The sequence below is a fragment of the Cyprinodon tularosa genome, unplaced genomic scaffold (assembly GCF_016077235.1).
Source record: "Cyprinodon tularosa strain WSP-4 unplaced genomic scaffold, ASM1607723v1 ctg332, whole genome shotgun sequence".
Taxonomy (NCBI): Eukaryota; Metazoa; Chordata; class Actinopteri; order Cyprinodontiformes; family Cyprinodontidae; genus Cyprinodon; species Cyprinodon tularosa.
The window spans coordinates 914829-926175 of NW_024039044.1; the positions used below are offsets into that span (position 1 = coordinate 914829).

At 39.9% G+C, this 11347-nt stretch overlaps 1 protein-coding gene across 1 annotated transcript; it reads left to right on the plus strand.

The window, feature by feature from the left end:
- The first annotated feature begins 240 nt into the window (after positions 1-240).
- tat (tyrosine aminotransferase) lies at positions 241-11049 on the plus strand. The gene is made up of 12 exons (XM_038294007.1): positions 241-366; positions 1488-1759; positions 2024-2128; positions 2431-2498; positions 2598-2756; positions 3353-3491; positions 3577-3629; positions 5616-5768; positions 6119-6247; positions 7796-7879; positions 10373-10471; positions 10551-11049. The coding sequence occupies exons 1-12, from the start codon at positions 362-364 to the stop codon at positions 10689-10691; spliced, it is 1407 nt and encodes a 468-aa protein (XP_038149935.1). The 5' UTR covers positions 241-361; the 3' UTR covers positions 10692-11049.
- Positions 11050-11347: the final 298 nt, after the last annotated feature.

The following is an 11347-nucleotide window of genomic DNA, read 5'->3' on the forward strand; positions in this document are numbered from 1 at the left end:
AAGCATGTTGCTCTCATCTCTGGGGGACAGACGTCACTCTGTGTATTTGCATCTCACACACTGTTGTGACGTTCATAACTCTTTTTGGTTTACATGGACCCATCTGACCCTCCACTCTCTACCTCCCATTGCTGCGGTCAGTTGTGCGTTTAAGATGGAATGGTTCTGGTTAGTGATGTAAGAGGGGTGTACATAGCACAACCCCCAACCTCCACCAATAGGAACCTAGGCAGGGCTCAACACCCAGTTTTGGGGATTTTCCTATTTAATTTCTCTATAAATGCAACTGCAGCAGCTTCTGTGTCTTTCTGTTCAACACTGATAATAACCTGCACTACAATTTCGGAGAGCTGAATATTTTATGAGGTAAAATCTTTCTTTTTTCTGTATGTTTATATTATACTACAAAACTGTTTGGAAGGAATTACCTGATGGTGTTCAATTTATATTATTTTTTATGTTTATTTCATTCTTATTTTTTTTTTATTATTTATTCAGTTTTTAGGGAGTTTTATTCAACATTTTTCCAAAAACAGAAAAAATATACAAAGGTTTGATAATATCATATAAATCTAAAGTCTTTAGCCTGACTGCCAGTGAAAATTATAGAAATATTAACTGATAGTAAGAGCTACATTAAACAATTATATACAGTCACTGCTTGCGTTGAAGGTCCTAAACTTTTACCATTTTATAAAAAATTATAATTGGAACAATTTGCTGATGATACAACATATTATTAGTAATATTAAGAACAGCCTATCAATAAGAATTACAACGATCAAAATAACCAAACATCAATGGATTAAGATTAAATTGCAAAATAAAAAAGATCCTATTATTTGAAAAAAAAAATGCAAAATTAGACATTGTGAAACAACTAAGGTGGTAGATATTTCTCAAGACAGACAGAATCCGTCTGAAAAATGTAAAAACTGAAATGTCCTTAAAACATAATTGTTAATAAAACAAAAGTACAGGAATGTGACCCTCCTAAAGCTTGACTAATACTTTGGAACAAAAAACATGGATAAAGTGGTTTACGCTACAGAATAAAGCTGTAAAAATGATCTAAAACAGACTTTAATAATAGATAAAAGGGGATTTGTGATCATTTTCTCTGAGACTTGATTTTATGATAAATAAATGTATTGTTTTGGATTAAAAAACTATTGTTTTAAATTAAGTTTGTGTTTCTTCCACCTGCCATCACTCTGTTAGTAATATAAATCTAATTTTGCTTGTATATCTTTTTGTTACAAATTTCAGCAAATAAATGGATATAATTTTATACTGATAATCCTCATAAATATTAAACTGGACATTTAAAAAAAGAGAATATTAAAATAAATGTCAGATTTTTGAAGCTAAGATCAAAACAAAGTTTTGAGTGATTTAATTACCTCCATGGAAGCAGAGAACCTGTTTACTGGTTACGGTGGTGAGGGGCTTCCTCAGACTCACTGTTGATGCTTCATGACTTCCAGAATGGACAACAAGGCTTACCTGGTTCAGATGAAAAGCAACGGAGTCCACAGCCGGACCAGAACCCTGAATGCGAAGGGACTTCCCGGCAATGACATCCATTACATGAGTGTGAACGGCAGCCTGTGCACGACCAAAACCAAGAGCCACAGGCAGAGATGGGAGGTGAAGCCTTCAGAGATGTCAAAGAACACGCTGAACCCCATCAGAGCCATCGTGGATGGGATGAAGCTCGTCCCAAACCCAGAGAAGCCAATGATCTCGCTTTCTATAGGTGGGCTGGGATGTTGTTTAATTCTTAAAACATACTTTTAAAAACACTGTAATAGGTTGCTTTTAAAACTTTTAAACAATTATAACTATGAACTATGGACAATCCTACTTTATAGGTATAACTGGTCTTGTTTTTAACACTAGGTCCTCAATGGATTTCCATAAAATGAAAACATCTGACACCTTTAAATGTTGAGTGTAAATAACCTAAGGCTGCTTTCCTCTGATTTGAAGTAATGTTTTTGTATTAAACCTGTTTCTGCAGGAGATCCCACCGTGTTTGGAAACCTGCCAACAGACGCTACTGTCCTTCAGGCCATGAAAGACGCCATCGACTCCCATAAATATAACGGCTATGCCCCGTCTGTGGGTGAGTCACTGAATAGTGGAGCAGATCCACCTCAGACAGAATATGGGAGAAGGTCTTTCGTTCTACCTTTCCAAGTTTGTAGACGTTTCGCTTCCCATCCAGGAAGCAGAGCATCTTCAAACTTGGAAATTAAGTTCATTAGATTGTTTTTGTTTTTTTTTTACTTTTTTGGAATGACTATGACCTGGATGACTGAGAATCTTTACCAGCTCTTGCCTCATAGTATCAGATATGCAGGTAGATGAGTTTTTGCTGGAGATGCATTGATGGGTTTCTCCCTTCCGCCTTTCATTTGTCTGCAGGTTACTTAAAGAGTCGACAGGCAGTGGCCAACTTTTACAGCTGCCCTGAGGCTCCACTAGAGGCAGAGGTGCTTTCTCTTTTACTTCTGATTTTAATTGGTTTTATCCATAAACGCTTCATATTCTCCAGGTTAGATGCTCTTAAGAATAAAGTGTTGTCCTTCCAGGATGTGGTTTTGACCAGCGGCTGCAGTCAGGCCATTGAGCTGGCCATCAACGTCCTCTGCAACCCAGGGGACAACATCCTGGTCCCTCGTCCAGGCTTCTCCTTGTATAAAACTCTGGCTGTCTCAATGGGCATTGAGGTCAAACTCTATAACTTGTTGGTAAGAAGAATATCTGGGTCAGAAACTTTATTTTCAGTCCAGTTGAGGCTGCTTTTAGCTGCTTTTGTTGGCGTTCTGAAAGATAAGCAAGTTGTGTTTGGGTTGATGCGTTAGCCAGGTTTCTAGAGCTAGAGCTGTCAGATGCTGCGGGAGAAGGTGCTTCCCTCCAGGATCATTTGGAAAGTACATTAAAGGGAAGATTTATAAATTTCTTTAAAGCTTTATGATTTTCAAAGAGCTTCTCAGATTATTAACAACGCTGAAGGTCCAAAGATTTGAGACAGGGTCCAATATATCTCAGTCACACAGGTTTTAATTCAAACAATAATAGTAATGAAATATTAGGGCCAACTTCTCCTGATCCTAGAAGCTTTGCAAGTTTTACTGGAAGAATGTTTCTGTTGTTTTCTTATTCTCTAATGCAGAATAGATCCAGCAGACTGACTTGTTTTGTCTGAGCAGGTTATTTGATCATCAGGTGTGCTGAACATCTTCAGAACCGAAGCTGTAGATAGACCCGGTGTCTCTCAACCAACTATCAGGTGGAGGTATTTTATCTCTGAGGCCTAATCCAGGGAAACGTTTTGGTCTTTCAGCCAGAGAAGTCGTGGGAGATCGACCTGCAACACATGGAGAGCCTAATAGATGAGAGGACTTCCTGTCTGATCGTTACCAACCCATCCAACCCCTGTGGGTCTGTGTTCAGCAAGGATCATCTGCAGAAGATCCTCAAAGGTTAGCTGTGCTTCTCAGCTACTTTGATCTGGTAGAATAGCTTGCATTGCATCTCAAAACCCCTTTGATTGATCCTGTTTTCTAGTGGCTTCCAAACTGTGTGTCCCCATCCTGGCTGATGAGATCTACAGCGACATGGTGAGTGTGTCTCAGAATTGCCTTCTGTTTTCAAGCTGTGCATACTGGTAGCAGTTCTGGATTTAGTCCTTTTTTCTGGATTGTGAGTCCATAACATGGAAATGGGGATCAGAGGCCTGGGCCAGCAGATTCAGAACATGTCATCCTTTCATCTAACTTTCTTTAGCAGATGAAGTTCTTGTGAAAATGGTCTGATTTTTGGCATAAATGTCACCCTCTCTCATTATGTAATAGCTGAAGGTTGTTCAAACATGTGGAGACAGACGCTGACATTATGAGGGTCGGATGATCTGGGGTCATTACAATCAGAAGATAAGGATGTGGAAATCAGCATGTGTTGGTCTGTAGTTTTCCACTGATCGATGCAACAAAAAGTTCTGAATGACATTAAAAATCCTGCAAAGCTTCTGGTAAAATCAGTGAATGTGCTATCCTTTAAAAACGGTTCTGTTCAATGGTTCTTGGAGCTTTTGGTGCTTTTAGCTGAATTTTTCAGAAAAAATGTTTTGGTATGATATCCTTGATGTTGGAACCAATAATTATTTGAGGCAGAAACAATTTCCTAAACTTTAAGGATGATCCTATAGGGGTCAACCTCATGGGGAAAGACCTGGCTCTGAACTGCAGCCAAAATCCAGAACCCATCCATGCTATAATGAAACATAGAGGTTCTGAACACATTACAAAGGTGTAAGGAGGGTTCTGGTTCTGTCTCAGTGTGATGGTGCTGTCTAAATCTGCTAGTCCTGTCTCATCCTTGTCATTCTGTCTCAGGGTCAATGTCTGTTGTTTTGGTCTCAGTCTGCTGGTTCTGAGCTGTGCTTCAGGCCCACCTGTGATGCTCACTGTAGGACTGACCTAATTTGGGTTTATGAATCCTCTGGCCCTGAAGACCAGAAGAAAAAAAGCTTTTGAATTGGTTCATGTTCCTTTATGCTTTGCAGACTGACCCATCAGGGGTGGTTCTGTGAAGAAGAAGAAGAAGAAGAAGAAGAAGAAGAAGAAGAAGAAGAAGAAGAAGAAGAAGAAGAAGAAGAAGAAGAAGAAGAAGAAGAAGAAGAAGAAGAAGAAGAAGAAGAAGAAGAAGAAGAAGAAGAAGAAGAAGAAGAAGAAGAAGAAGAAGAAGAAGAAGAAGAAGAAGAAGAAGAATTCCGCCAGTCTCTAAGACGATCCGTGTTTCTAGAATCTTCCAGCAATTTGTTGTTTTTTTCAGACCAGGATGACTTTGCAGTTTTCAGCTGCATCTGTTTGACTATGGTTTTTTTGGGGGGGGGCAGAGTATATTGGGGAGCGAAGGGGGCGTGTGCGGGGTAAGGGCCCCCAGACTGTGAGGAGGGTTGTGGAGTCTGGACTTAACTGCCCTCTGTGGTGCCTCAGATGTCTCACAGATGTCAACATCTGCATCCAGCTGTCCAGAGAGTCTCTGTTTCATAGCTTCTTTTCAGAAGGATGTAAACGGGTTTTAGATTTGCCGTTACATCATTGGCCCGATTCTGGCCAATGAGGCGCGGGGCGGCATCTCGCTTTGCATCACTCTGAGTGCGGCGCAGGGCTTTAATGAGAAACAGCTTGTTGTTTGGAGGTGAAGCTTGATGTGATAAGTGGACCTTCTCACGCTCACTATTCCTTACTTTCCCCTCATCATCAGAATAAGAACCCAGTCTCGGAGCCACACAAACCTCATGATTGGTTTGTGGGTTCTAAAAGTTCTGGAAGCTTCTCTCACACAGTTTTTAGTAATTGAATGCAGCCTTTAACCCTAGCATGTCTCAGGCTCTGACTTCTGATTTCCCAGAGGTTTAGTTGACAGACCGAGACTAACTGGAGCACTGTGGAGGGTTCTATTCAGCCCCTCTACTCTGATCTCTCTAAATAAAACCTGACCGCCACCTGGGTTGTAGATCCAGATGTAGGTGATCCTTTGTAGCAGAGCTCACATTTTATGCCTTCTCTTCATTTTATTCTCTTTTCGTCTCTTAATTTCAGGTTTTCCCAGGATGCAACTCTTCCTCTCTGGCATCTCTCAGCAGCAACGTTCCCATTCTGTCCTGTGGAGGCCTGGCAAAGCGCTGGCTGGTGCCTGGATGGAGGTTGGGATGGATCCTTATCCATGACAGGAATAACATCTTTGGATCTGAGGTGCAGAATCTTTTAATTTATACAAAGACAGAACGAGTTTATCCGATTAAATTCTCTGGTATCTGTTTATATGTAGCTCATTTAGTTTGGCTTGAAGGTTAATTAAAGTACTATCCGTCTGTCGATGGATTAACTATTGAACAGCTGGGATCTAGACTTCCAGAACCCTGCAGCCAGAGCAGCTTTTTTAGATCTATTCGATTAGATCTATTTTAGATTTCTTTATTTATTTTCAGACCTAATTAGTTATCTATTTAATATTTATAGAGATGATTGATTACTACTGAAATTAAAAATAGATTATTGATGAAGAGAGTGTCTGATCCTGTCCTGTTGTGCTGCTACCTCAGATCAGGCAAGGTCTCGTCAAACTGACTCAACGAATTCTTGGAGCCTGCACCATCGTCCAGGGGGCGCTGGAGAGCATCCTGAATAATACACCTCAGAGCTTTTACAGCGACACCATCAGCTTCCTGAAGGTAAGGAAAGGTGTTCCCAGTGACATCAGTCCACAGTGTGAACAGTGGCTCCTCCTCTGCAGCTCAGTCCACTGGGTGTCTACAGGATTTAGGTCAAATCTGTGTCTGTGGCCAGATGTGGATCTTCCTCCTGATGAGGGACTTAGAGAGGACCCCTTCAGACAGGTTTCCAGATGTCCTGCTGTTGTGGGGATTTTGTGATGCCAACAAAGTTGTCAGAACAGAAACAGGCCCACAACATCACATCCCCTCCACCAAACTGAACAGGATTAGAGAAACTTGCCTCTCTGGAATGTTATATTGATAAACACTAGTGCTGTCAATCGATTAAATTTTTTTAATCGCGATTAATCGCATCAATGCCTGAGTTAACTCGCGATTAATCGCATTTTAATCGCAAATTTTTTTTCTGATTGAAAATCATTTAAATACTCTCGATGACATACAAAAAATACATACAGGCTAGGTTTGTGCCAATGTTCTTTTTTTTAAATGAAAACAGGTCACAGATACTGATTTATGCCATAGAAACATATGGCAAGAAGATGGGGAGGCATGTAGCAAAAAATAACAAATATGTAGCCAAAAAAAAGGCCCTGAAAACAGGCTGATGTAAAAGACAGTCTTTACAGTTAATACAGTCTTTTGAACAAAGACAAGCATTTTACCCTACTGCTATAAAATGTAGTACAGTTAACATTAGATGTTAATTAACCAAGATAATAATGAACAATTTTCAATCAATACATCAAAATCAATAGACCGACATCACTAGATGGAGGTAGTCTATGAAAGTTACTTTTCAGACTCTTAACAAAAATGAGAACACACACACACCCACCCACCCACACACAGACACACCCACCCACACACACACACGATACTGACCTGTGGCGTACACAGACAGCAAGAGCGCCGTAGCAGATTCCATTTCACCTCAGTAATCTGTTTTCTCAGCGTATTTCAGGTTGCTACTAGTTACCAGACACTCAACTTGTTTGTTGGTGGTGGGGCTTAAAGAAAAGGCACTAGCGTCACCCAGTGTATGAGCGTCTTTTTCCCTTGAGGAGCTCTGCTCTGGAAGCCTATGAGAAATGCATAGACTGGGGGAAAATAGCCCCGCCTTCTCGCAGGCTGCAGCGGGATGTACTTGGAAAATTTTACCATAAAACCACATAGCGTTAATCTCACGTTAAAAAAATTATCGCCGTTAAAATGGCCTCGCGTTAACGCGATAATAACGCGATAATTTTGACAGCACTAATAAACACACATTAAACTACAAATAAACATAGTTCATCATCAGAGCGCCTCATTCGCGTCTGACCCAACTCTGTCAAAAATGAAGCCACGGTCCTCTGAATGTTTCTGCAGGCAATGCTTAGTTCAGGAGTACAGCTCTTCATTGCTTTTGATCAGAAATCAATTATGCTCATTATGTTGTCTTCTCTTTTTGACCCCATTGCATGTTCTTTAAGGAAATTTAACATTTATGTTCCAAATTGTTGCTAGTTTGACTGATTCTGGTTCTGCTCTTTGTTCTTTCAGTCGAACTCAGAGATTTGTTTCAAGGAGCTGTGCAGCGTTCCGGGTCTGAACCCCGTCATGCCCTCAGGAGCCATGTACCTCATGGTTGGTATCAAAACAGACTGAATCAGGAGTTCATTTATTAATACCCTAATAAATTCTGAAAACCCTGAAAATAGTTGACGTTGAAGTAAAATCTTGTTCTGTTGCGGTCAGTGTTGTCAAAAATACAGGTGCTGGTCATAAAATTAGAATATCATGAAAAAGTAGATTGATTTCAGTAATTCCATTTAAAAAGTGAAACTTGTATATTATATTCATACATTACATACAAACTCATATATTTCAGATGTTTATTTTGTTTAATTTTGATGATTACAAATGACAACAAATGAAAATCTCAAATTCATCATATCAGAAAATTAGAATATTACTGAAGACCAATAAAAACAAAGGATTTATAGAAATGTTGGCCAACTGAAAAGTATGAACATGAAAAGTATGAGCATGTACAGCACTCAGTATTTAGTTGGGCCTCCTTTGGCCTGTATTACTGCAGCAATGCGGCGTGGCATGGAGTCGATCAGTCTGTGGCACTGCTCAGGTGTTATGATAGCCCAGGTTGCTCTAATAGTGGCTTTTAGCTCTTCTGAATTGTTGGGTCTGGTGTATTGCATCTTCTTCTTCACAATACCCCATAGATTTTCTATGGGGTTAAGGTCAGGAGAGTTTGCTGGCCAATTAAGAACAGGGATACCATGGTCCTTCAACCAGGTACTGGTAGCTTTGGCACTGTGTGCAGGTGCCAAGTCCTGTTGGAAAATGAAATCTGCATCTCCAAAAAGTTGGTCAGCTGCAGGAAGCATGAAGTGCTCTAAAACTTCCTGGTATGTGGCTGCGTTGACCCTGGACCTCAGAAAACACAATGGACCAACACCAGCAGATGACATGGCACCCCAAACCATCACTGACTGTGGAAACTTTACACTGGACTTCAAGCAACGTGGATGAAGTGCCTCTCTTCTTTTCCTCCAGACTCTGGGACCTTGATTTCCAAAGGAAATGCAAAATTTACTTTCATCAGAGAACATGACTTTGGACCACTCACCAGCAGTCCAGTCCTGTTTCTCTTTAGCCCAGGCAAGACGCTTCTGACGCTGTCTGTGGTTCAAGAGTGGCTTGACACAAGGAATGCGACAGCAGAAACCCATGTCTTTCATACGTCTGTGTGTGGTGGTTCTTGAAGCACTCACTCCAGCTGCAGTCCACTCTTTGTGAATCTCCCCCACATTTTTGAATGGGTTTTGTTTCACAATCCTCTCCAGGGTGCGGTTATCTCTCTTGCTTGTACACTTTTTTCGACCACATCTTTTCCTTCCCTTCGCCTCTCTATTAATGTGCTTGGACACTGAGCTCTGTGAACAGCCAGCCTCTTTAGCGATGACCTTTTGTGTCTTGCCCTCCTTGTGCAAGGTGTCGATGGTCGTCTTTTGGACAACTGTCAAGTCAGCAGTCTTCCCCATGATTGTGTAGCCTATAGAACTAGACTGAAAGACCATTTAAAGGCTTTTGCAGGTGGTTTGAGTTAATTAGCTGATTAGAGTGTGGCACCAGGGGCCATCAATTTTGAACCTTTTCACAATATTCTAATTTTCTGATATGATGAATTTGAGATTTTCATTTGTTGTCATTTGTAATCATCAAAATTAAACAAAATAAACATCTGAAATATATGAGTTTGTATGTAATGTATGAATATAATATACAAGTTTCACTTTTTAAATGGAATTACTGAAATCAATCTATTTTTCATGATATTCTAATTTTATGACCAGCACCTGTACACACATTTGTTACTCAAGTAGAAGTATAGATACTGCAGTTTAAAAACACTCTGGTAAAAGTTGAAGTATCAACTTGACCTCTTTACTAAAGTAAAAGTGAAAAAGTATGTGCTCCAAAAACTACTTAAAGTATAAAAGTATAAAGTAACCTTTAAAAAAAAACTGCCAGAGGCCACTGTATGAATTGAAAGCTAAATTTTTTGACTATTTTGAAAAATTCTTTGAGATAGATAGATGGAGAGATAGGATGAGGGTGGTCTTGTTGGTCTCCATCTCCCGATACGCTCTCCCCTGTGTCCGAGCTTTCAGACATTTCAACATCTTTTTCTGAATCCAACATTGTAGCATAGCATAGACAATTCACGTTTACAGTTTGAAGAACACCTGCTTGCTTCTGATGATTTCCTTTAGCTAACCAATGATTGTTTGCGTTATGTGACTCATCCAATTACACTAGTTTTCACTAGATGTGGATGGCGCCAATGATCTGCATTGGATGGCGCACATGATGTGAAATAAATATTTATAAACATTAAACCGAAGCCAAGAGTAAAGAGTAACGTGTGTTTTAAAAATGTAAGGAATAGAAAGTACAGATACTTCTGTAAAAATGTAATGAATAGAAGTCAGAGGTAGGAAGAAAAATAAGTAATGGAGTAAAGTATAGATATTCCCGACAGAATAGAATCGGTTCAGATTAGGTAGAATATAGTTAGATGTTAAACTTTATTAACAGAGAAGGGGTGCCTTTCAGGTCGGCATTGAGATGGACCACTATCCAGACTTTAAAAATGATGTGGACTTTACTGAGCGTCTGGTGACGGAGCAGTCCGTGTTTTGTCTTCCCGCCTCGGTAAGGGACTGTGCAGAAAAATGACTAAAAATAACTACCAATAAGACAATAAACAGAATTTATTCACGTTGACCAACAGGCGTTTGAGTATCCCAACTTCTTCCGGATCGTGGTGACGGTGCCGGAGGAGCTGATGTTGGAGGCCTGCGCCCGGATCAGAGAGTTCTGCCAGCATTATTACAGACCCCCCAGCTGTGATGGTAATGACCTGGACCAGTGATCCAGCTGAGCTGAACTGGTGGGACTCTATCCTCACTGTTGTGGACATTGTCCTCACCATGTTTAGATTGGACATGTCCAAACTGATGGTGGGATGTTCAGTGACATTGTGATCTGATATTTATATTTCATACCAGAAGCATATTTTACCCTCTACTATTTTTGTATATTTATATACTTTGTGTAAGAGTCCTAATGTGAAATATTAATCTAGGCTTCAGTTCTGCTCCTGTTGTTTATCAGAACCTTTCTAAATACCCATCCTATGTTCATTGTTTACCAGTATAACTATGTTGTTTGTATCATAAACACAAATTTAATGCTGCTGTTTATATTTCACCAATAAAACTCTGAGCTGACTGATTTGTGCTTATTTAAAGCAGCATTATCACCTCTAGCTTCTCTGGAAGCTAGAGTCATCATTTTCATTCCCCATTCAAGAACACTGCTGAAGAGACGAAGTTATGCCTGGAATGCTGATCCCTGCGGTAAAAGCATAACAAAATGTCTGATCTAAAATCCAGCAGGGATGAAACTGGATTAATCTCACATTAAATCTTTACATGAAATTAATGTGATGGTTCTATTAGACTTAGACAAACTTTATTGTAATTTTGTATACACCAAGTGTATACAAAACAAAATTATGTTGCTTAC

What these genes read in the sequence shown, in the direction of transcription:
- tat (XM_038294007.1), top strand. An exon ending in TCAAACTCTATAACTTGTTG is followed by an intron (nt 2,757 to 3,352) that starts GTAAGAAGAATA and finishes TTGGTCTTTCAG; the next exon opens with CCAGAGAAGTCGTGGGAGAT. An exon ending in TCTGCAGAAGATCCTCAAAG is followed by an intron (nt 3,492 to 3,576) that starts GTTAGCTGTGCT and finishes CCTGTTTTCTAG; the next exon opens with TGGCTTCCAAACTGTGTGTC.